The sequence below is a fragment of the Ursus americanus genome, chromosome 29 (genome assembly GCF_024610735.1).
Source record: "Ursus americanus isolate L20-20 chromosome 29, mUrsAme1.1.p, whole genome shotgun sequence".
In the NCBI taxonomy this organism is placed as follows: domain Eukaryota; kingdom Metazoa; phylum Chordata; class Mammalia; order Carnivora; family Ursidae; genus Ursus; species Ursus americanus.
The window spans coordinates 29,862,091-29,888,421 of NC_142155.1; the positions used below are offsets into that span (position 1 = coordinate 29,862,091).

The window sequence follows — 26,331 nt, forward strand, 5'->3', positions numbered from 1 at the left end:
CCCCAATATGAACTCTGACTCTTTAAATGAGATGAATTGAGTATGGAGTGGTTATTAATTAAATCCAGTAATTCAGCACTTCATCCATAGATAATAGTAGCAGGGGCCTGAGTGGGGAGACAGGAGAAGAGAGCTTTCTGAGCATGATTCTTCTACTGTAAAATGGACCGGATGATGTCCAGGGTAAGTCTTCGGTAATCTGAATCATGCCACAGAAAGAGGCTCTCCAGATGGGGGTGGCCTTGGTTCTCCCATTCACTCTGTTTATGTACACAGTACCGTATTTGTATTTACCCTGGCACCGTGGGTTTCACGCCCCCGGGGAAAAAACAATGAGGAGCATTGAATTTGGCTTACTTGACCACTTCCCTTCAGACAGTTGCTCTTCCTTTTTTGGCCACAGAGGGGAGTATTGGGATTACGTAAAGGTACTTAAAGTTCCCTCGCAAAAGAGACAAGAAGATTTCAGCGTTTTAAATATGAAGTATTGTCTGAGTCTTTCAGGACTGATTTTCCTAGATGAAATTTCTTTTACAATACATGTTTCCAGAAAAGTTGCAAGGGAAACCCAAACTTCTTTTGTTGATTTTGTATAGGTTTCCTTTATCGTGTAATCTAAAAATAGAAGCAAAAACCTCTACCCGAGTTAGTGGAAGGTTAATTTTTGAGATGTCTGTCAGTATAATTTTAACCTTGTAATACCACAGTGAGGAAAGATGTGAAATAATTTTCTTTGGTCTAGAGAGAATTTGCAAGCATGCCATGTTCAGTAACATTCAGGTGTGAAAGGACCATTATGTTTGATATTGAGTACATTCATAATTTAGTTTATGGGATTTGAGGTATATTTTTCTGGGCTTATTGGAAATTACCAAATTTTATTAGCGGAATATATGATTTGCTCATTCATTTCTATTTCATGGATATTAAATTTTAAAATATATTTTCATTAGGATTAACATTTTAAGTATCACAGTTTGTTGTTTCTGAATATTTAATGTGTGCACATATAATATTTTATAATATGTATTAGCAAAAAAAAAATCCTGCCTCATTTTGTAGTAAAGATAATCTGTAAAAGCAGCAGAGTTAAACTATAGTGACAGAATAAAAGTATAGATTTGACCTCTCAGAGGTCTATAACATCTCTATTGTTCATAAAATCTAGTTTTTTTCCCAAAAATGCTTCATACCAACATGCTTTTAAGTTTAATTTAAGCATTTTCCTGGTTTCTTTTAATGTTTATGGCTAATACTAAGTATGCTTTTATTCATTTTCAAAAAAGGTTGTATTGTGTGATACATGTTTTTTGCTTTGTTTTGTTTTTTTAAGGTTGCATTTTGGACACTGGCATTTGTCTTCTCTCATCCCACTGTCCACGAGACCATCATGGAAGGCATAGCTTCTGTATTTGGAACAGCAGGTACTAAACCTGAATGAGCTTACCTAGTTGAAGAAATATCTAATGTGCACTTGTCACACGTTATGGGCAAAGCTAAATGCCCAGAATTTTATAGAAATTGAACATAATCCAAAATTGAACACAAGTTGTTGTGTGTTTCAGGTTCTAAACATAGAATTTAATTACTGTCCAGGTAATTTTAGAAGTCATCTAATCTAACCCCCTTACTTTCCAATTCATGAAATAAATGCTAGAGAGATTGTGATTTGCCTAATTTCCCTACTTAAACATATATATATATATATATATATATATATATATATATATATATATATATATATAGACACAGGCTTTTTCTTCAGATCTCTTGGCCCCTCAATTATTTTTGGAATTCAGAATTTTCTAGATTTTGTAAAAAGTAATATGGTACATATATTACATGACACAGATGTCAGGTAAGGTTTGTCACCAAAGGAATTGTCTTAAAAGTTAGAGATTTGGGGGGTTAGAACTGTAGATGGGAATTGCCAGCTTGCATTTTTAAGGTCATTGTTTTAATTGTCATCTGTTTTAAAAAGCAGAAATAAGCTTGAAGAGAGCACTCAACTATTTGTTTATTTAGCTTAATTTGACCTGTTTGGAAGTAGCGTCTTTTAAAAAACCTTAAGATGTCAAATTATGTATTCTGATATAAAAAGAATAATAGATGACTTGGGAGAAAACAATTTACCAACAGGACAAAAGGTAGGATGCCAATTAACAGCTTCCCCCTCCCTGCTTCATGATTGCTGAAAATATTTTATTTGAAATTTTTTCTCTATTTTCTGCTACTTCTTATTGAATTAAACCAAAAAGCAAATTGGCTTGCTCAACATGACTATCCAAGCCATACTGTCTCTGAGCCTTGAGTCTTACCTCATAGAAATAGTGAGGATTAGAGTCACTGAGTACAAGCAATGCTAACGAGTTGGATTCTGGAGACACATCAGTGAATAGAAGAGAAGACTACTTGCCTTTATGCAGCTTACCCCTGCAAAGCTAATGGAAATGCGCATGCCCGCACGTTTACAAGCAATAAAAGGGAGGGCATCTTTGTCGCATATTTGACTTTACCATTTCCTTTTTTTTTATAATTTTTATTTTATTATATTAGTCACCATACAGTACATCCCCAGTTTTTGATGCAATGTTCCATGATTCATTATTTGCGTATAACACCCAGTGCACCATGCAATATGTGCCCTCCTTAATACCCATCACCGGGCTAGCCCATCCCCCCCTTCTCCCTCCCCTCTGAAGCCCTCAGTTTGTTTCCCAGAGTCCACAGTTTCTCATGGTTCATTCCCCCTTCTGTTTACTCCCCCTTCATTCTTCCTTTCCTTCTCCTACCGATCTTCCTATTTCTTATGTTCCATAAATGAGTGAAACCATATGGTAATTGTCTTTCTCTGCTTGGCTTATTTCACTTAGCATAATCTCCTCCGGTCCCATCCATGTTGGTGCAAATGTTGGGTAATCATTCTTTCTGATGGCTGAGTAATATTCCATTGTACATATGGACCACATCTTAATCCAGTCATCTGTTGAAGGGCATCTTGGCTTCTTCCACAATTTAGCTATTGTGGACAATGCTGCTATGAACATTGGGGTGCATATGGCCCTTCTCTTCACTATATCTGTATCATTGGGGTAAATACCCAGTAGTGCAATTGCTGGATCATAGGGTAGCTCGATTTTTAACTTTTTAAGGGATCTCTACACTGTTTTCCAAAGTGGCTGTACCAACCTGCATTCCCACCAACAGTGTAAGAGGGATCCCCTTTCTCCACATCCTCTCCAACATTTGTTGTTTCCTGCCTTGTCAATTTTTACCATTTCCTTACTAGAGTCTTCGCCTCATTTATGGTTCTCCAAAGTCCTGGTCTTTAGGAAATCAAGAAGTAGTTATGGGATGGTGGAGACAATGCACGGAGCCTGTCTGACCCAAAGGCTACAACAGAAATGTTACATTCATCTGAATGTCTATCATACTTGACTCTTGAACTCTTGAACACAGTTCAGTGGAGAAAGACAAAACCTTTATTCTTTTTCTACATTCTGGTTTATTTTTAGAACCCATTGTTCTCCACTAACAGATGAATGGTCCTTCAAGCAGCGATACTAGTGTATTAGCTACATATATATCAGTGCTTTCAGTTTATAAGACTCTTGCGAACTTGCAAACAATTTACATAAAATATCAAAATGTTTTTCGCTGTGTTTATACAGAAGCAATTCAGATCAATTCATGTATAAGATGTAGTAGCAGCTCAGGAATTTAGATAGGAGAGAAGACTACTCATTCACTCTTTGGAGGTTGATATTAAGCAAGATATCCATGTGCCCATAGAAAAGATCCTGTCAAAGAAAGCACTTTAGAGTGCATGAAACAAGACTCTGACTCAGTATAGCAGTTCTCCATTCTTAGGCTCTTTGCTATTACAAGATCACCATTTCTTTCTTGGAGATGTCCTTAGTGACTTGGATACCTCCCCACATGTCTATGGCCTGAGCACTCACCACTAGAGCCCATCCCAGGCAGGTCGCTCAACTTTCCTACAAGTTTCAGAGTAAAAGCTGCTATTGAATCATTGGTCCTTTATGTCTAGCTTCTTTTACTTAGCATAACGTTTTATTTTGTATCATGATGTTGTACATTAATCGATTTTCACATGTTGAATCTCCCTTGCATTCCTGGGATAAATTCTACTTAGTTATCATTTTTATGGGTATAAAATATCCACATTACCTATAGGCATTTATATCCATATAGCAGATACCATTTTTATGTTGCCAGATTCAGTTTGCTAGTATTTTATTAAGGAATTTTAGGAATTTTACATCTATATTAATAAAGGATTCCTTTTCTTGTGTTTGTCTGGGTTGGGTATCAGGATAATTCTGGCTTTGTAGAATGACTTCAGAAGTATTCACTGGTCATATTTTTTGGAAGAGCTTGGGAAGGATTGATGTTAGTTATTCTTTAACCGTATGATAGATTTACCAGTGAAGCGATCTGGTGCCGAGATTTTCTTTGTGAGAAGTTTCTGATTAATTCAATCACTCTACTTGTTACAAGTCTATTCACGGTATATATTTCTTCTTTTTTTATTGAAATATAACTGACATGTAACATTGTATTAATTTTAGGTGTACAATAGAATGATTAGATATATGCATATACTATGAATTGATCACCGCAATCGACTTAGTTAACATCTATTATCACACATTTATAATTTTTCTTGTGATGCAAACTTTTAAGATCTACTCTCTTATCATTTAACTTATCAACTTTCAAATTCATAATACAGTGTTGTTAACTGGTCACCATTGCTGGACATTGCATCTCCAGAAAAATAGGGACACTGCATGAATTTCTGTGTCATCCTTACACAGGGGCCATGCTAATCTCTATATTGATTCACGTTTAGTAACACTATTTTTTCTTGGGTCAGTTTTGTAGTTTGTGTCTTTAAGGAATTTGTCCATTTCATCTAGGTTATTTAACTTGTTACATGTAATTTCATATTATTGCTCATACTTATTTATTTGTATAAAATCACTAGAAAAGTATCCCTAATCCTTGATTTTAATAATTGTGTCCTCTCTCTTTTTTTCTTGGTCAGTATAGCTAAAGGACCTTCAGTTTTGTTTTCAAGACTGGCTTTTGGTTTTGTTGATTTTGTTTAATTTTATTTTTTTATATTGCTTTTCTGTTCACTATTTCATTTTTTCTATCCTCTTCTTTATTATTTATAACGCATAACTCTTTATTAATATTCTTTATTTTGTTCTTTAAACACAATTTTTCTCAGTCTTTGAACATATTGAAAATCTCTTATTTAAAGGTTGTTTTTTGGGTTTTGTTTTTTTCTTTTTTCTTTTTAGTAAGTCCGACATCTGGGTTTTTTCAGGGGTAGTTTCTACTGATTGCTTTTTTCCCCTGTGTATGGTCTATATTTTCTTGTTCCATGTATTATTGCATATTTCTCATTGCATGTCTTGCATTTCTTTTAAACTGGATATTTTAAATAATATAATGTGGCAACTCTGGAAATCAGATTCTCCTGTTTCCTCAGGGTTTATTGCTGTTGCTGCTTGTCATAACCTTGATTGTGGGTTTGTTTATTGACTTTTGTTAACTAATTCTGGAAATTTTGTATTATTATATTATATTTTGTATTATTATCATGTGTGGCCACATATGTTTCTGCTCGTTTAGTTTAGTATTCTGCTAATAGTTGGACAAAGATTTCTTTACACTAAGAACCAATAAGACTCCCAGGTTTGCATGCTTTGGATTTTGTTTGCTTGTTGGAACATGCCTTCAACACTCAAGTAGGCAGCTGGTAGCACTGCCTTAACTTTCACTTCCCACTTGCACAGAACCTCAAGGTCAACCATAGGTCAGACCTTAGAGCCTTCTCAGGTCTTTCCTGAGCCTGAATGAGGCCCTGGGCATTGGTGCAGCCCTCCACAAGTGCACGCATTTCTATAGTCCCATGAATACATTGGACCTTTTCAAAGCCCCTAGGGTGTCTCATTCCCTAACTTTTCATTTTAACCTTTTTGATTTGCCTGTTGTTTGTCCAAACTGTTATCTATTGCCTCTGGTAGCTGCAAAGTTAATTATCCTTAAAGGTTTCCAACAAATACCCCTGGGGAAAAGACTTTTTCCACTGTGTGAGTTCCAAGTCAGGTCAGATAAAGATAGTTTTATAAGTGGGACCTTCCACAGAACTGCCAGACAGGTCAAAAAATGAGAATTCTCTAGGAATGAGGTCTTGAAGGAGTCCCGATCTTATCCTGTCCCTTCTGGAAACTGCTGGGCTGCTGGTTTGCACTGTGATTGTAGGCTATTGGTTTTCAAGGCTACCATGGAGCTATGGAGTAGTTGTTTCTTTGGAGATGTGTACCTGCTGATGAATTCTGAGGGTTTTCTGTGCTTGGAACCTTTTCCCTTGTTTTTATTCATCTCTTAGTCGGCTTGAGTGTCATTTCCTCAGATAGAACTTTGAGGCTTGCCCTGTCTGAAGTCACTTTCCCTAACTCTGCTCTTAGTTATTCTCTGACTCACCGCACTATTTCCTTCATAAGTATGATTTTTTTTGTTTATCTATCTATCTATCTATCTATCTATCTATCTATCTTCTGCCTCCTTCATCAGAACATAGTCCCTCCAACAGCAGGAACAATGTCTGTCTTGGTGTCTGTAGGATCCCCAGCTGCCTAGAACCCAAATTACTCAACAAGTATTTTCTGGATAAATTTAATGAACAAATACAAGAATATTTTTAAGAGATGAATGTCTTAGTTTCACTTTCATTTGCAGTTTTATCACCTATCCCATTAGACAGCTTAAATGAAGTGAGCATTTTATGTAAAGAAGTTTTTGATAAGTTTCTGCCCCTAAGTTTTGAGTTAGTAGAACCCTGTCTCAGCCCATATCTGATCCATTTGGTGAGACACTCAGTAGTCTCAAGTCCAAGAATCCACAGAGTGGTAATGAATGCTACCATGTCTCTAGGGTTTTGAACTCTATAAAAGCATCTGCTTGATTATGACTCTGTCTTATCCATTGATCCTGGGTGAAATATACATTATCAAATTATCGAGGACCTGATGAAGAATATTTTGCTTTGTTACAGAGTTTTTGGGCATAATTCCTGGAAATTAGTCATTTTGTTTTAAATTTTAATTTGTAGATCACCACACATTATTTCAGTTGCCTGTCATAACCTCAAAAACATAGTGCAAATATGGGGGTCAGAATGCCTTCATTCAAGTTCAGTCTGAGATCCTTACTACTGGTTAATTCCTTATTCAAGTTACCAAATTCTTTAAGCTTTTTTCTTCTTTGGGCAAATGGCAAAATAAGAATGCCCAGGTCATGGAGTTACTAGGAGAATATGGTAAATATATAATAGCACAATGTCTGTCAAACTGTTATCATTTTATGAACCTTAGCCATGACCAAAACTGATATGACCATATCGGTTATATGAAATTTTATAATCTTGCCATATCGTGAAAAGAGTGACTATTATGACCTTGAATTTTTCTACTTCTAACTATTAGTCAGTGTTACTTTTCAAAATATAGTTTTCAGGGTGCTTGGATGGCTCAGTCGGTTAAGCATCCAACTCTTGATTTCAGCTCAACTCATGATCTCAGGGCTGTGAGATCAAGCCCCACATTGGGCTCCACACTTAGCATGGAGTCTACTGGAGATTCTGTCTCTCTGCCTCCCTCTGACTCTCCCCCCTCTCACATGCACACATATATATTCTCTCTCGGTCTCTCTGAAATAAAAAATATATATATATTTAAATATTCAGTTTTCTTGAGTATTTACAGCAATAATTGAATTATTTTATATCGGTTGGCCATCCCTTTAAAAAGACTGAATGCAGCAAAAATATAGCATGAAGATATTTCTGTCTAATATTACCCTAGGAGGTAGAAATAGTAGCAACAATAAAAGCTAACACTTAGGTAACAGTAAGTACCAAGCCCTGTTCCAAGTACTTTTCTTATTGACTCCCTTAATCCTTGAATCAGCCCTCCTAAATGTTATTTATCTGCATTTTAAACCCGAGGAAGATGATGTGCCAATTAGGTAGCTTACCCAGGACCACACAACTAGTAAGTGACAGAACTACAATTGGAACCAATGTCAGTCTGGCTCAGGAGTTAATAATACAAATGATCAAATCTCCTTATTTCAAAATAGCACTCAGAACATCTGAATTAACATGCTGAGGTCAAGTTGCCAGCTTAATTTCCAAGTCACTAACATATTAATCTTCCTAAAGCACACCTCTAGTTTTAGTGCACGTGTGTTCAGAATATATTCCTGGAGTCACAGGCATACCCCTGAGCCTGAAACCATAGCCTGGTGGTCAGATCCACCCTAGCAGTCGGTGTAACGATCTAACCAAGGTGGCCCCTTGAATACCCTCTAAAGCCATCTTCCTTTTCTTTCTGCTGTGCTCCTTAGTGCACCTGTAACACTAAATGTGATTTAATTTTGATGCCTTTAGAAGACCATACATAAGTAAACTTGTGGATTCGAAAAGGTATTTTCTAAACTATGTACATCATTTTCGGGTCGGAAAATACCACTACCATGTTCATAGCCAAGCTGATTTCTAAGACAAATATATTATAACTGTCAGGACAGTGTAATTTACCGCACCCAAGAAAATGGCGGTTGATAATAAACACCATAAAAGAGAGCTGGTTTGTGGTGTATGTGTAGAATCATCTTTGCTTATTGTGTATCCGTGCCTTCTTCTGACCAACCTGAACACAGGGTCCCTAATTAATGACATCTGAGGCTCTGTTCTGTTAATCACCAATCCCTTGGTAGGTTCAGCTGCTCTACTGGCTCTTTCCCTTTGATCTGTCAGAGCCAGGTCCTCTGTACGCAGCAACATTCCATGACTTCCCATCTCACTATAATAAAATCTAAAGCCTGCATGTGGCCTTGAAGGCTTTTTGTCATCTCAACAATCTTGTCTCTGTCACCTGCCTCTTATTTATTTCACCCCAGCCATATCCATTAATTCACAAATATGTATTGAGCTTCTGTTTCGTGCCCACAATTATTTTAGGAGTTTGGGGTGCACAAGAAAAACAACAATTACTTCCCCTTTGGTGCTTACATCCTGGTAGGGGAGACGGATAATAAATAAATGTAATGCAGAAGTAAACCCTAAAAATATTAGATGGTGACAAATAGTATGTAGAAAGAAATCAGAGCAGAGCAGGGAGAACAGGTGGGAGCATTCAGTAGCTGGATCAGAGTGGGTCTTGTGGCCAGTGAGATTCAGGAAAGGACTTGAAGATGGTTAGGAGTTAGACAGGCAGGTATGCAGAGGAAGAGCTGGTTGGGGTCAGAGACTGCAGGTGTGGCCTCATTGTGTTCTCACAGAATTCTCTCAGATCAACATCATCAGTGGCATTTTCGTGGCATTTTGTCCAGAGAAGAAGGTCAGCATATTTCTAACAGATTAGAAATAACCTGATTTACCATATTAGGAATATATGAGGAGATGTCATGGCTTTCAGTCCCATGGACATTTTCCCCTTCTTTTCTTGACAAGCATATGCATAGTCCTTCCTAGTTTCGATCCTTCCAAGAATCTCCAACATCATGGCTTCCAGACTTCCATTTTCACTGACCTCCTGCCCCCATGGATGGGTATTTCAGATGTAAAAAGTTCACTGGGGGACACCTGGCTGGCTCAGTGGGTTAAGCGTTTGACTCTTGATTTTGGTTTGGGTCATGATCTCAGGGTTGTGAAATCAAGTGCTGCGTTGGGCCCTGTGGTGGGCATCGAGCCTGTTTAAGATTCTCTCTCTGCCCCTTCCCCATCTGCCCCCCTGTACTCTTTCTCTTGATGCTTTTCTTAAAAAAAAAAAAAAAAAATTAACTGCAAGGTGATCTCAGCAGAAATTCCGGGTGGGTGTATCTTCTCTTCCTCATCTGAGCCCCTCTTACGACCACTGGAGATCACGCCTCCTGCCCTCCTGTGGCTCCATTCACTTGCCTGATCGCTGAACTTTGTCATTTCTTCTTTTTTCTCCACATTAGTCTCTCTAGTTACTCCTATAATCTATCAGCGAGGGTTCTTAGAGGCAGCTGCGGAGCCTAACTAGAGCAGACTTCGTGAAAAACCAAATGTATTACAAGTCTATGAGTTCACAGAATGTCTAGGAGGGCTGGACACCCGGGCTCGGAGGGCACACAGCCTGAAATAACGCTCCAAATCCGGCTGCAGAGCTGCTGTGGCAGGGGCAACACTGCCACTAATGCCAAGCACATCGTGGCCACCAGCCCAAGACGCTAATGACGCTGGGTCCTCAGGAACTTGATCCTGCAAAACTTGCCGTTGTTGCCACGGAATACTTTTTCAGTCTCCCCTTCTTTATATCACTAAGTCTTGATGCAAAACCCGGGTTGGTCGATCTGATTGGCAAAATCTTTTCTTCATGGTGACACCCTCGCTTCAAGGGTGGCAAGGAAAGCAAGAATCTGGCATTTTTTGGCATGGTGATGGTAGGCAAGCTTCTGTGAAAACATAGCATTCCGATATTGCATAGCCCAACACATATCAATATGTGTATGTAACAGAATATATATCTTTACATGTATGTACATGAGGATAGGAAATAAGCATGTTTAGTATATTACTACATAAGTAGATTTTTATAAATATAAACACATTTCATAAATGTAACTCTGTGCCTTTATAGCTGTATATCCGTGTGCATTTGCACATTCATCCCTTACCTGTTCCCAGGTGAGGAGACCCCTTGCGAACAGATTCCACGAAAGCAGACAAAGTACAGTTAAATCTTCTCACCTTTCTCATGGACCTTTATACTTATATGAACTATGAATTTAAAAAAAAAACAGTGCAATAATTAACTGACAGACCTTTGTATTGACCAAAGGCAAATGCTCATCTTCTGTATTCCGTTTATTTAAAAATTCACACCCTTTCAGTCTGAACAGACTTGTTCGAGAAAGATAGAGACTTGATAGACTAGAAAGAGAAAGATAGACTCTCTACACTTGATAGAGAAAGGGAAGGTTTTTTCTAAATCTCTTCATCTTCCCATAGGGTTTTATCTATTCTCAATATAGTGAATATTGTTGTACCCATAGAACTGTTCTAAGAAGAAAATTAAGGTACTTGTATTGTTACTTTAACATTAAGCTACATCTTATGTCATAATTTGGTTTTATTTAAGTATTTGCATTTTAATTTAAGTGTCAAGCAATTAACCTACCATGATGGTTTGCTTCTCTTTTTTATTTTGCTTAAGGTGTAGGAATACATATTTAGATGCGTCTTGCATTTTTAGCATCATTGTACTTTGTATTTTCAAGATAACTACTAAAGGACTGCTGGATCGTTAAAAGATCAACCAACACAGCGTAAATACTCATGAGCAACTGACCAAAAGCAATCTCAGGCATTAACATTTGGGTCCTATTTAGACTATTATAAAGCAATTTTCCTTTCTAATTCTGGACTCCCATGGTGAATGTCTGCCCACCAGGAGAGCGTCATTCTGTCTTAAAAACAAAATGAATAAAAATGCAATTGAAGTTTTTAGCTGATTATATTGGCCATTTCTACTTATTCTTTTTAATGTAAGGGAGAATTAACACCTTTTTGTCATGCAGTTTTACTGTGTGTTTATTTAAAGGAAAAATTAATAAAATTTTTATGTTAATATACAAGGAGCCAGATCAGTTAATAGAAATGCTTCTACGTAGAAACGATCCCTGTCTTACATAAAGTCATCATTAGTGCATCATAAAAGGTATATTACCAGATTTCCATTGGATTAGAGTCAGGAACTTGAGTCATGAGTTTCGATCGGGCCACTCACTAATAGTATGACTTCGGATGCGGGAGAAAATTTACTCATTGCCAACCATTGTTCTTTGGTTCCCTTGAGTTCTGAATTAGCAGCAATCCTGACTGGAGACGTACTGAAATTGACACTGTCTGAGTGGCCAGATGCTCTTACATGGTGACATTGACTTACATGGGCACACTCACCATACACTGGTGAGAAAAGATTCTGTCTCTGCTCTGAATTATAACCAAGTATAAAAACTAGAAGAGTGGGGGCGCCTGGGTGGCACAGCGGTTAAGCGTCTGCCTTCGGCTCAGGGCATGATCCCGGCGTTATGGGATCGAGCCCCACATCAGTCTCCTCCGCTATGAGCCTACTTCTTCCTCTCCCACTCCCCCTGCTTGTGTTCCCTCTCTTGCTGGCTGTCTCTATCTCTGTCAAATAAATAAATAAAATCTTAAAAAAAAAAAAAAAACTAGAAGAGTGATAAATGACGTTTAGAACCTATGGTGATGTCCTAGGCAGACTCCATCCTGTTTGTATTATTTTAATTAGTTCATCAGTTTTACTTCATTGCATTTAAACATTTTCATTTATTCTCGAAACCTTACCTATAGTCACTTATTACCTATATTGTAATTTGTATACAACTTCCCTGCACTTGAATGTGTCTCAATACCATCTTGCCAACCAATAACAACATTCTTGGAGGACTCCAACATGGTATATCAAAGACCTAAGTCCCTCCAGCTTACTGAGGAAGCTCACTTGCATTGTCCCAACCTGCCAGGGCTCAATGGCTGATAACCAAAGTTGTGTCTATGGTAGATTCTTAGCCCTCTGTTGCCCAAAATATTGAGAAAAGTGATCATATAGTAGAGCCAAGGGCACTTCAATGGAGTCATGAACGGAGGAAAGTTATTAAAAAATTTCTCTCCACTCCCACTGTTTGCTTGACAATATGAACTTAATATGGTGGTTTTGAAGGCTATAACATCATACAGGAAATTTCTTGCATAACCTTGTCTTCCTTTGCTAGCCCAGCTTTTTATTTTTTTATTTTTTTTAAGATTTTATTTATTTATTTAACAGAGAGAGAGACAGCCAGCGAGAGAGGGAACACAAGCAGGGGGAGTGGGAGAGGAAGAAGCAGGCTCATAGCGGAGGAGCCTGATGTGGGGCTCGATCCAATAACACCGGGATCATGCCCTGAGCCGAAGGCAGACGCTTAACCGCTGTGCCACTCAGGCGCCCCTAGCCCAGCTTTTTAAATACAGAATGGACCCAGCAAACATTCAGTAGTTTTCACAAACTACTTTCCATTCATCTACCTCGAAGACCATACATTGATTACCTAAGAAAGTATTTATTAATGCAGAACATTCCATCTGGAACTGTTCCATTCCATTCTAAATATATAATTTTATCTTCTTCTTCCCTTGACCTTAAAGACAAGATGCTGTCCTTTAGGATGCACAACTTGTTGCTTTCCAGTCTACTACCTGAGCCAGGAAGGCCAGGGTGAAACTCGCCCATAAGATTTCTGTCCCACGAGAGATATCCCAGGTGGCTACGTTTCCACCAGCATTTTTTGCCTTTCATACCTGATGTCTCTCTTCTGATACTCTAACTCGAGAGATTGTGTGTGAAGTCACTCTCTTTTATTGCCTAGCTTCAACAGGCTGAAAGAGATCCTCGGATAGCTGTAGATCATTTGATATCCTGTTCAAATTTACAAGCTTGGAGACAGGTCCTACTCTGGCGCTTCTCATTTTATTAAGTCTTCTGTTATCTCACTCAGTAGGCACTGTTCATCTGCTTTATTTATCCTCTACATTTTTCATTCTGACACGGCTCTTTTTTCAGTGTGTTCTGTTAGAGAATTATTCAGGCATTCAGATAGTCTTTCTTCCCCTTTAGAAAATACCGAGGTAAAGTCCTTGAGGTTGGGTTGACATGTCTCCAGAGAACACCATCTAAAAATTCAGAATCATTAGGTAGAGTTTATAAACGAAGGGTATTTCTAGGTCAAAATATATTTAACATTTGATTATCTGCCTCCTATTGTCTTCTGTAGTCAATCTCTCTCCCTTATATTTATTATCAATTGGACTATGTCCTGTATTCCTTGAAAAAGTCACTGTAATTATAAAGCAGGCTTCATTTCATATTCCAGTAAATAGAGAAACCAATAACCTCTTTTCAATATATGAAAGAAATATTTGTGAAAATAACACAAAGTATTATTTTTTTCAGAGGAGAATCTTATATGGTTGACTTAGTATAGTGGCATTAAACTTTTCTTGAAATGATAGAATGGGGTTTGGGATATTTTTATATGTGTATGTCGTGGAAGAAAGGGTGGGGTGGAGGGTCGGTCTGTTGGTTACCATCTCCTCATCTTCCATCAGTAATAATAACCTGTTTTAAGCAACATTGCATTCCTTGGTTTCTTTCTTTCTTTCTTTCTTTCTTTCTTTCTTTCTTTCTTTCTTTCTTTCTTTCTTTCTTTCTTTCTTGTTTTAAGATTTTATTTATTTATTTTAGAGAAAGAGCATGAGCAACAGGGAGGAGTAGAGGGAGAGAGACAAGCAGACTCCTCTCAGACTGTGGAGCCCGATGTGGAGCTCAATCTCATGACTCTGAGATCATGACCAGAGCTGAGATCAAGAGTCAGTTGCTTAACCAACTGAGCCACCCAGGGGCCCCTCCTTGCTATCTTTCTCAGTCCATTGCTATCACTACCCCCTTCAAAGAGAGTCAGGCTATGGTTATGAATGCCAAACTGAAGTCACTGAGCAGAGGCTACTTCCAAAAGGTTATTGCTTATAATGCTTCAATAGACGTCAGCCAGAGTACCGTGCACTGGTTATCAACCCCAGAGGAGGATTCTAAGCGCTCCTGCCCGTTGCAGCTTGGCATCAGAGTCTTTAGGGAAAGCACAGTGCAGTGAAGCACTGGATGGAACAGAGCACTTCCTTTACATAGAGAAGAGACAGCAAAGTCAGCTTTGGTAGAGGGTGTCGGTCCCCCACTGCTAGTGGGTCTCTCCCTAGCTTTCCCCTCTTGTGCCTCCGTGGAAGGGACCGTGTGCCCTCTCCCCTTGGAAGGACAGATAAAACAGTAGGGTTGGCCAGATGCCGTAGGTTGCACACGCTTTAAGGAGAGACAAAGGGGCATTCACTGCTCCTGAAACAAGGAAGGATATTCCCACACAAGGTGATAAGACCAGCGCAGGCTGTGTGGCCTCTTTATTTCATGGTGAGGAATGCTCCAGGCCCAAGGCCCATTCTTACGCAGCTGAGTTGGAGTCCAAAGACTGGATGCCTGAGACTGGCTTTCCCCATGATAGGAATATGCCTCTTTGATAATAAAATTTTATCTTAATTCCTTCAGATGCCAAAAAGTCAGGTCTACCCCTAGAAAAATCAGAAGAAGCAGAGCTGGAAGCTCTGAAATCACTGAGGGTTTGGAATAAGCTGATGGCTGGAAGGGGAGAGTGAAGCTGTGGTTTGCCAGCCTCCAGCCGGGACCCGAAAACCCCTAGAGCTCCCATTCCCAGAATCTGGGGACAGTCTCTCAGCTGATTCTTGGCTTTCTCATCTGTATCCTCTACCAGTGCCTTAAACTGCGTTTTTTTTAAAGCCTTCCTTTTCATTTTACATCTGTCCTTCCTGTTCATTTTACTGGTATTTGTCTTTATAAAGAAATTGGGTTAGGACATGACCTACATGGAGGAGTTACAATGTTTTATTAAAAAATATATACTTTTAAACCAAACAAACTAAATAAAGAAAAAAAAGCACACGTGTTCCTGTACAGAAAGGTTTAATATCATGAAAATGCCAACCCTTTTCAAGTTAATACATATTTAATCCATTTGAATGAGAATCCCAATGGATTTGGGGTGGGGGCAATTAACTAAATGACCAAAATATTGTTTTATTTAAAATGTAAATAAAAATAAAAAATTACTGGAAACATAAATTAGTAAGACTAGATTTGTCCCACCAGATATTAAGATATATTATAAAGCTACCATAACAAAGGAGAACACAGTTGGTATAGGAAAAACAATTGATGAGCACAGCCCTTATTTATTTACCTTTTGCCAACAAGCAAACTCATGACCTTTTCTTTCAAGACTAAACAAAATTATAGGAAAAAAATCATTTTCAAAATTTGGTTTCACATTCTTGAGGCAGAAGTTTAAACTATCGACATTTGCAGGGCGCGTGGGCGGCTCGCTCGCTTGGGCATCTGACTCTTGATTTTTCAGCTGAGGTCATGATCTCACCTTTGTGGGGGTAAAGCCCCCATCGGGCTCCGTGCTGGGCATGGAGCCTGTTTGGGATTCTCTCTCTCCCTCTCCCTCCGCTGCTCCCCACCTCACACAAGCGTGCACACGTGTGTACTCTCGCTCTCTCTTAAAAAAAGAATTATCAACATTTGCAATGAATTCATATTCTAGAAACCTGTAGTCATTGGAGAGACTATACCTATAAAGAATTCATAGGAAACTGCAGTGAACTAAAAGCGCTTAACTTTGTAGGCTACCGGGTCCTTCATAATCTTTCATCTGCTCTCATCTCACTCTTGAATTTTCTATAAATTTAATATCTTACAGAGTTTTGTCTCACAGAACATGCAATAAGGCACATGTGTGATAATGTGTATGCATAGCACGAAGTTAATATTTTGTAAGGAAGAAAGACCCAAAGACTACATCTTTTTTTTTCTCAAAGAAATATTGGAGAGATAACATAGAATACTGATTTTTAAATCAAATATTTGCAGGATCTCAGCACAATAAGCTTACAGTTTGGTTGATATGGGAGTGCAAGACTTGTATTTTCAAGTAGGATAGAAATATCTTCTCTTTTGCATATGTTTTCTCAACTCTGGAGCTTCCTTGAGTGGACCTCCTTCTCCCATTCCTTTGTTCATATTCCAGAGGTTTCTGAGAGATACCTGAATGAGGCAATGGGATATAACTGACCTTGAGGGATCTCTTCTCCTCTTTCTTTAATTGACTCGTTATCTTTTTCTTTTCTTTTTCCTGTGTGTGTGTGTGTGTGTGTGTGTGTGTGTGTGTGTAAAATCATATCTACTACCTAATTGATTTAGGTGCCCCAATAAACTCCCATTCTATATCCTCAGATGCCATAAATCCAGAGTCAGCCCCTACTACATGGACAAGGATCTGAGCATTCTCCCAGAGGGAGGAGAAAGAAGCAAGAAGATAGGAGAGGAAAAGGGGAGGAGGAAGGACTAGAGATTGGAAGACTGTCATCCATGGGGGGATGGATCCTTAAGCGTCTCAGATCTCTGACACAAGTCAACCCCTGTTTTATTCCTCAGGCCCCACTACCTAGTGACCTTTCTCCATCACTCTCTCTCTTCTTAAAAGTAAAACAACTTTTCCCTTTCTCAACACACTCTTTTGAATGTACTTTATTCCTTTCCCATCTGCTCTAGCAATTCATTTAAACTTGATTTTTTTCTGTTTAAAGACATTTGGTTGTGGTGTGCTCTGTGTCCTGCTGATATCAGTGGGGCTTGGTCTTGTGGGGCTTATACTACCTGGAAAGGTCTAGCCCCAAACACAATTCACCACACTAGGGAGAACCTGGGTCTTGCTGTGTAGAATAATTAAGTACCTCGTAATTTGCATCCTGCTTAAACAATTTTGCTCTGTAACCTTGTTTACTCGCTAATTCTTTTCATCATTTCTTCTTTCCATCCTCGTCACCCTTTGTTTCTCAGTTCTGGTCTACGCCTGTTCTAGGCCTTTCTCTCACTGTCTCTCAGTCCTCAGGAATAGAGGGAGTCACATATATGGAAACAGGAAAGGCCAGTGGAATCTTTATCCAAAATTAAAAATTAATTTTCCTCTCCAATCATCAGAGGTCGCAATACTTCTTTTTAAATTTAAGAGGATAATTGTAGAAAACGATTGCTTTCGCCAGTGGGAGACAGGCCAACAAATAAATCTTCATCTCACTAAAAATTTCCAGAAATCTGTAACTAGCACATTCTTACTACCTGTTACTTTTATAGGGTCATCTGATATATAAAACCTGTTATAAATAGTTTTATCTATTTCAGGACATTTTATCCACTCTTACTTTCTCTATTCGCGATGTGCTAACTTTTCCCAGCGAATATAGGTTTCTCCTGGGAAGACAGCAGCGATTTTGTAAAACGAGAAAATATTTCTGGAATAAATTAGAGGTTAAAAATTGAATTTTTGAACATTGTTTATCCTACTGAAATTTTTTAAATGCCTGAAGTGAAGGAATGGAGGTAAGAGACTTCTTTACCCCTCTGGAATACTGTAAATTATTTATTAGTTCTCTTTAGCTTTGTCTCCGTTCTCTAAAAACTGATTTTGTTTTTCAGGAGCTTATCTTGAGGTCCCTGGTTGAGAAAACATGCCAGAAAGCTAGTTTCCTGCCCTTATTTTCTGTCAGCAATTCATGTCAGTGCTTTATTATTTTTGAGTAGAAGTTTTAGAAATGCTATATTCTTTTCAAAGCTCTTATATAATTTCCCTAAATAAGTCTAAAGTAAACACTAGCTTTTGTTATTTGATTTTTCTTTTTAAACAAATTATTATAAAATTTGGGAAGCAAATGTCTTGATCACATTTTGGGGGGGAATCATTGCTCAAGGTTATGACATCAGTTTCTTTATTTTTCAGCCTTTGCCTCATGTATTTCTATCCCAGTTGCCTTGTCCTTCATGTGTACCGTGACCTTTTGCACACCCCTGAGCTTCGAATATTCTAAGCAAGCTGCTCCATGAATATGAAAAGGCAACGTTTGTGCAGGATCTCCCAGCATAGAAAAGCAAACAGAACTGAGAATCCATGCTTTCAAAAGTAAAGAAAGAGGTGGTGGAATGTGCAGGAACCCCCTCTTTACATTTCAGTGGGAGTTGATGATCTGCTTCTTGCCATTTTGCCATGTGTCCCTGGGTAGTAAATACACCTGTTTTTCACCGTGGAGGAGCGGGGCCTCCTCGGTATTCAACCCCTATTTTGCAACCCCACCTTCTGATTCAGACTCCTCAGAATTATGTCTCGAAAGGTCTGAATGACTTGGCAAATGCCTACTGTTCTCCTTTCCTAACAAAAGATGGATCATTTCCCCAAAATTATTAGTTAGATCTTTATGTAATGTTGTTCTTGGACTATATATACAGAATTTTTATATTTGATATACTTACTCACTTACTGGTTTTGGATGGATGCAAGTGTGTGTGTGTGTGTGTGTGTGTGTGTGTGTGTGTGTAAGGAGAAGGAGCTTGGAATATTAAGGAACCAGAGGAGCTACAAAGAACAATTGACTTTAGTGATTCTATTTGAGTCATGTTCCTTTTTTTAAGTCCAAGAAATCATAGTTTTATGATTAATTCTGGAATTTAAGTTGCTTTTCTTTCGGCCTGGGTGAGCCCTACTCATCCTTCCAGGCTTAGCTGAAAGCCCAGCCTTAGGCAAGAGGGGATGAACACCCCTGCCACTTGCAGCCTCTCTTGTGAAGCTAATAATATTATAGTCATTTATACACAGTTATTATTTTGTGTCCAAACTCCTTTAGGGCAGGGACTGTGTTTTTCTCATTCCTTTCTTCTCTTTCCCCTCTTAGGGGAAGTGATGGGTCATGGTCAATGGGTACAGAGTTTTGAAGGCAGCTCTGACATGTTCAACTTGTCTCCTGGGGCACGTTATCTCTGAGGTTTGATAGCTGGCAGGTAGTTACGAGGAATAAATGAAGTGGTCCAAGGTATTCGTGACATTAGATGGTCAGTAAATCAGCATTACTCTCTTTCCCCGTCTCTTACAGCACCTATGCTTGGGCTGGCACATAACAGATAGGAAGCAAATGTATATTGAGTGGATTAACGGCTGACGCAATAGAATTTCAATATATAACACATGATAAACAGGTATGATTCACTGTGTTAGAACATGCTTGCCATCATGCCTGTGGAATCCCCAAACCATCTACATTTTAGAAATGTTTTCCTGTTTCTGAATGCAAAGTCATCTTTTCTTTTGTTTGGTTTCAAATATCCTAAGACGTGGTTTGACCTTTATTGCATTTATGCCAAGACTTAAACAGATGGTTTCCGAATTTTACCCCAAATCACCCATAGCTTCTTCCCTCGTTCTCTTCTGTACTGGTCCCAGTCTCCATTAGGCTCTAGCTCTTTTGGTGATTACCTTGGCAATCTTCCAGTGGAGCCGTCTATTTTTAGAGTCAAAATACTGGGAGAACAAACCACAGATGTGCATTGAAACATGCACAGTATGGGTACAGAGCCATTCCTAAGAGTTATCATAAGAAAAGTCTTTAACCTAAAGCTGTTGTTGAAAACTTAGCATATTTTCTTTTCTTTTCCTTTGTCTAGTGCCAGAATACTACTTTGTCCAACATCACACTGGGATTTGAAAAACTAAAAATACTTTATCAGAACATCTATATTCCAAGAGTACTCTGTATCTCTCATACATTATGTTTTAAAAATTATTAAAGAAGACAATTTAGGTGTGAAAAACCACCTTATTTAACACTGCATGAAATGGACAGTCTCCTTTTTGCAAAATGGGGTGGGAGGCAGGAAGGTTTTATAGAATAAAGAATAAAGAACAAGGAAGAGACAGATAGAAAATATTGGCTGGGGCCATGCAGTCAACCTTGTTTGGGGTGAAAAGAAACAAGAAAATAATAAATATAGAGCCCAGATGTGGCTTGGCTCATTTGGGGATTGGTCAACTGAAGCAATGTGTGTTTCTGGCCAAGTGGAGCATTTACAGGGATGTGAAAGTTATCTGAGTTTCTGATGTAGCCCGCTGAGCAGAAGCAGCTCCATCTTGGACCTAGAAAGTTCTTTCAACAACTTATATATCATATTAGACTTTAAATATTATTTTGAACTTAAAACAAACTTTTGTTTCTGTTATATAATACAAAACATTTTTGCATTTTATAATTCATTAGTTTAATAAGGATACTTATAGTATTTATTTATTTATTATTTTTTGTTTTTCAAGGAGCTCAGAAACTTCACTATTCTTAGAGTCCAAGTTCTTTAGGCCAGAATTATGCCTGTCTTATAGGTCACTTTGGACTCACAGAGATGTGATTGTAAATACAAATCCTGGCCCTTTGTAGTCATCTATCCTCAACCAAGTAGAAAAAATACTTATTTTCTGTATCCTGTAGCTGCAGTAAAATAAAAAAAAAAGGGAAAAAAAAAGGATTGTTTGTCCAATGTAGATTCTCTAAATAGATTTTTAAGGAGAAAATAATTTTTTTCAAAAAATATATTTAAAATCTGAATTGTAGGTCTCTGCCAATTTATTTGTAACATCCATTTTTCAAGGGCCCTAGCTGACTGGGGCCATCTTGGTTTTCAAGATAAAAGTGAAATTGGTCTGAAACCCTTTCCAGCATTCTAAGAATCCTTTGAGGGAGGAGTGGGTGAGGCAGCAAGTGGTGGAGGCTTGTATATCTTGTAGCTTTCTCTTGACTCCTGGGTCTTGCCTTTGCTGATTTCTCATTTCCTGCTCTCTTTTCCCTTCTGCGTGTTTTGCCCCATTTTGGTATTGCATTGCCTCACTGAACATCACACAGATCTTTATTTCCCTAAGTGTTAACTTAAGGCTATGTCTTAGCAAACTTTCCAAAATATTAAAAATATGGAACAAGGAAAAATACGTTGCAGCCAGAAATGACTTAAAATTGAGTATTTGACATCAAGTTGAATATTCTGTTCTTAAAAGTCTTATCTGCCATTGCCCTAAAGAATTTTCCTTGGCCTCCTATTAGGTAACCAGTTACCTGCCATGTATCTGGGTCACTTCTCTTCTCTCAGATCTCCAGCCTTGTCTTACTTACCTTGAAGACTCCAGCAATTCCAGTTCCTTCTCACTTTCTGTGCAGAGTCACCGACTCTCCCTTCGTCTCACCAAGGACTTTCAGGCTTCGTACCATAGGGCTTCATCTTTTAATGCATGCCATTAGTCAGTGGTTTTCTTTCCTTCTTTCTTCCTTTCTTCCTTTTCTTTTCTTTCTTCTTTTCTTTCTTCTTCCCTCCCTCCTTCCCTTCCTTCCTATCTTCCCTCCTTTTTTCCTTTCTTCCTTTCTTTCCTCAAATACACTCAAAAAGAATTTGGGATTCCCTCATACATTTTTAATTTGATGTGTAAAATTTATTCTGCTGCTTTTCAATAATTTCTAAGGATACCATTCCTGGTATGTTGTCTACATGCTTTTTAGTCTATTTAAAATATTTAAATATCAAAAATTAATAGATTTAGTTTGCTCAGTTATGGAAAATGGTTGCCTTATAACCTAATTCCCAAAGCCAGTTCTTATTATCAAATTAATCAACCAATCCAACTTGTTTTCTAAATGGAAAAATATGTTTTCTTTGTGTCAATTCAATTCAAATAAATATGTTAATATGTGTCAGTCTGATGCTCATCTCACTTTTGAATTCTAAGATAGACATGTGGACAAACATGGAAACAGCTATGTGGTTTGTGTGCTGGTGGACAAATAGATGAAGTAAGACCTGTCTGCTTTCAATATTTCTTTTCTGTGTCTGCTTTACTTTGCTTTCAAGGGCTTCTCCTTTAGGTACAATGTGTTCTCCACTTGTCCTTTGGTTTGGTACTCAAGAGATTTTTATACTGCAGGGAAAATGCACCAGTGTGAATATCAGGATGACTGAGAGGCAAACTTTTATAAAGTGAGGAAAAGTTGATTATGTTAGGGAGGTGGGGAAAGAGAACTGAACCGTAGTTTTTTCTTACACAGAACAATTTAAGAAAAGAGTAAATATGGAAGTATCAGAAAATTGGTTTCCATAACATTATTGTGGCCATGTGCCCTCTTATGAATGTGATTTGGAGGCCATTATAGTACAGGTTTTTTTTTAATTTAATTTATTTTTTTGACAAAGAAAAAGAGAGCACAAGCAAGGGAGAGGGATAGGGAGAAGCAGGCTCCCCACTGAGCAGGGAGCCTGACCTGGGGCTCAATCCCAGGATCCTGGGATCATGACCTGAGCTGAAGGCAGACGCTTAACCGACTGAGCCACCCAGGTGCCCCAGTATATTTTAAACAAAGACGTTTCTTTTCCTAAGAGACAGTTTATATTTTCCATGCAAAATAGCCACATATTACAGGATTATTCAGATTCTAGGCTAGCCATTGTCCACTTGACTTAGTTATATAAAGATGTGTAATAGAAATCACACAGAATTTATAGTACTTGTAAAATTCAAATGCTGGAATTAAATCTGGACTTCTGAGCAATGGGAAATACAATGAGGAAAAAACCAGCAGCTTGTTCCCTTGATGCCTGTTAGTCAGGAATTTCTATACAGTGCCATATAGTAATTGTTTTAGGCTCTATGGAACATAAGGTCTCTGTCACCACTACTCAACTCTGCCATTATAATGTGAAAACAGCCCTAGACAATATATAAACAAATGAGTGTTGTTGTATTCCAATAAAACTTTATTTGCAAAAACAGATGGCAAGATGGAGATGGAGTGAGGTGAATGGCAGCAGGATCTATTTTGTGGATAGCAACAACAGGTTGTGGTGATTAATTAAATGGAAGTAAAAGGGAAAGGGATGAATCATGGATGACTCCCAGGTGTTGAGCTTGAGCAACTGGATAAATTTTGCTACCACTTTCAGTGATGGCAAGACCAAGGGAGGAAAGACTTTATTTCAGTGGGGAAAATGAAGAGTTCTGTGTTGCCCAAAGCGTGCTTCAAGATGTCTTTTAGACATGCAAGCAGTGCTATCAAGAAGCCAGTTAGATAAAAATAAGGTGGAGCTCAGGAATGTGATCAAAGGCAAAAGATAAAATTCTTGTTATGACCAGCCCATTGATGGTATTTTATAGAAAAGCATTTGTTTTGAATCCCCAAGAGAAAGAATCTATCTAGAGAAGAGAAGAAGACCCAGAAATGAAACCTAGACACTCCTGGGTCACACTCAGAAGTTGGATAAAGGAGCCAGCCTGGGACTTCAATGGAGCACTGAAGTCACTTGATCTAGTGACTTCCTGCACTGGACTCTATTCTAGTCAGCTGAATTCCTCTTCTGTGAACATGTCCTTTACTTTGGTGTATCCAAACCTTTGTTCTGGTTTTACTTCTTCTGAGAAGCCTCTCTGACATCTCCTTCCCAACCACCCCTCCCCATCAACCCCAGTCTGGTCACTGTCACCACTGTGCCCCATAGCACATTGCGTGTTTCAGTGCAGTGACACTTACCCCATGTTAACTACTTTTAGTTCTTTGCCTTCTCTATCAGACTATGAACTTCCTAAGAGCCAGGGCTCTTCCATTCATCTTCATCCTCAGCACTTGGACACTGCTCAGAGGTTCTCCGTAAATCCTGCTGGGTGAATGATTGAAGACTTTCTCAGACCTGGTATCCAATTAGTATTGGATAAGCTCTCAGACCGTAGCTTTTCTCCCAACTGAGGTTTCAGAGAAAAGAATCACTTTATCAGCTATGGAGCAACAGTTAATCAGGAAGATGTGGCTTCCAGAGAGTCGTTACTAACTTCACACTAATAATAATGGCAACAGTAATAGATAGCACCTTGTATTGAACACTTTCCACACGTTAGGGCTCCAAGTTTGCGTGTCATTTATAAACTCATAAATTAGAGCCTCAGAATTCCTCATTTTAACACTGTCTGGGGAAAACATTTACCCTTCCTTTTCTTTAGTTTGAGAATTTATTGTCTTCAAACTTAAATTTCTTGTATCCCCTGCCATGCTCAGTTAGCACTTTGCTCTCCACTAAATGCCAAATAAATATTTGTTCACTTGATTTAGTAGTGATAACTCTGGCATATGCAACAATCTCAGTCATTTTTTCAAATAAAGAATTTCTAATTCTGACTACGGGTTTCCTAAATTATTTTTTCTGAATTAGCTCAGAAAGTACAAGGATACTTGGAGAAGAGTATGAAGAAGTAAAATTTTGGTGCCATTAGCTTTCTGTGGCATATCAAGATAGTTTTCTGATGGTAATAATTCCCTTGGCTCAAAATAACTACTTGTTAGAAGATTTGGCCACAGGCACGCCCAGGCTTATGGTATGTGCTGGTAATGCTCAGACAAATGAAAACCAGGGTTTGTTTTGTTTTTTGGTTTCTGTGGCTTTTTTTTTTTTTTTTTTTGAAGGATTGTCTTAGGATCCATAGCCATTACATTATATGGCTAACGATCTCTGGTGCCCTCATTAAATAGCTATTGATGATGCTTGTATAGATAATAGGAGTTTTAAAAATTTTGGGAACGTTGGCATAAATAGCTGCCTCTACCGGGGGATTTCGCAAAACCTGTAATATGCTAATGTGTTCAGTGAATCACCAATAGAATGTTAACATTTGCTGTTATTTGGTTGGTCATAAAACCTTTTTTCTGCTTTAAACATTCCTAATGTTCTTTCATAGAACACAACTTGGAAAAACTGTGATATTTAGGCTGTGAAGATGCAGAAAGCATATCTATTGTTTTCCAATCCTTGTTATGAAAAAGCAAAAGCAAAAGTTTTGTGAGACACTGTCTGTGAAGGTTAACAAGTAGTCTATAAGGTCACTTGTCCGTTTTTAATATTAGGTCACTTAGGCCGGAGCAAATGAGCAGAAGCTCTTAATAAAGAACTGTGCTGTGGGGGTGCCTGGGTGGCGCAGTCTGGTGAGTGTCCAACTCTTCGTTTCGGCTCAGGTCGTGATCTCAGGGTTGTGAGATCGAGCCTTGTGTAGGGCTCTGCGCTCAGTGCAGAGCCTGCTTGGGACTCCCTCTCCCTTTCCCTCTGCCCTTCCATGCCGCTCTCTCTCTCTGTCTCTGTCTTTCTCTCTCTCAAATAAACAAATAAATCTTTGGGAAAAAAAAAAGAACAATGCTGTGTATTGCTATTTCATTGCTGAAGTTTTCATCCTCTCTTCACCCAAGACAGGAAGTCCCCAAATTCCCCAGGCTCCACATTTTCCAGAATGGCACTGTAGATGGCCTATAATGACCTCAGTGGATCTCTCACTGTTCCATCACATTTACCCCACCTTCTAGGCCCACTACACCCACTGCCATTTTCTGAACATACCCATGCTTTCTGCAGTCTTCCTTTTACTCTTCCACTTTCCTTTGTCTGGAATATTCATTCCTTCATCTCCCCATGTTGAAGTTGTTAATTCAATATTTATGTATTAAGGTCTACTCTCTGCAAAGAGCTAATTATAGTTGTAGTTTTAGAGGAAGGCACTCACAGAATTATTTGCTTTTCCTTTAGTGGGACACGAACCTCTCTGCTTTTATATGAGAACAAAATATTAGAATATTTTACATATCACAGAACAGTTTTCTTTCTTGCATGGTGTACCAGTTAATCGTGTGCTTGTCTCTTACCTCCTAGTAGACTAACTATATTGCAAAAGTACCTTAATTGTTGTAACCCTAGT

At 38.4% G+C, this 26,331-nt stretch overlaps 1 protein-coding gene and 1 non-coding gene across 5 annotated transcripts in view; one reads left to right on the top strand and one right to left on the bottom strand.

The window, feature by feature from the left end:
* The window catches only part of CYP39A1 (cytochrome P450 family 39 subfamily A member 1), a 90,823-nt gene that overhangs the window by 34,487 nt on the left and 30,005 nt on the right, over positions 1–26,331 (top strand). For all 4 annotated transcript variants that reach the window (XM_087857054.1, XM_087857053.1, XM_045801728.2 and 1 more), the window contains one exon: positions 1,334–1,424. In XM_087857054.1, the coding sequence (XP_087713180.1) occupies positions 1,334–1,424 (91 nt within the window). The remainder of the gene's footprint in view (positions 1–1,333; positions 1,425–26,331) is intronic.
* LOC123797680 (U6 spliceosomal RNA) lies at positions 4,797–4,900 on the bottom strand. Its single transcript, XR_006781022.1, has one exon. It is a non-coding gene; the product is annotated as a U6 spliceosomal RNA (small nuclear RNA).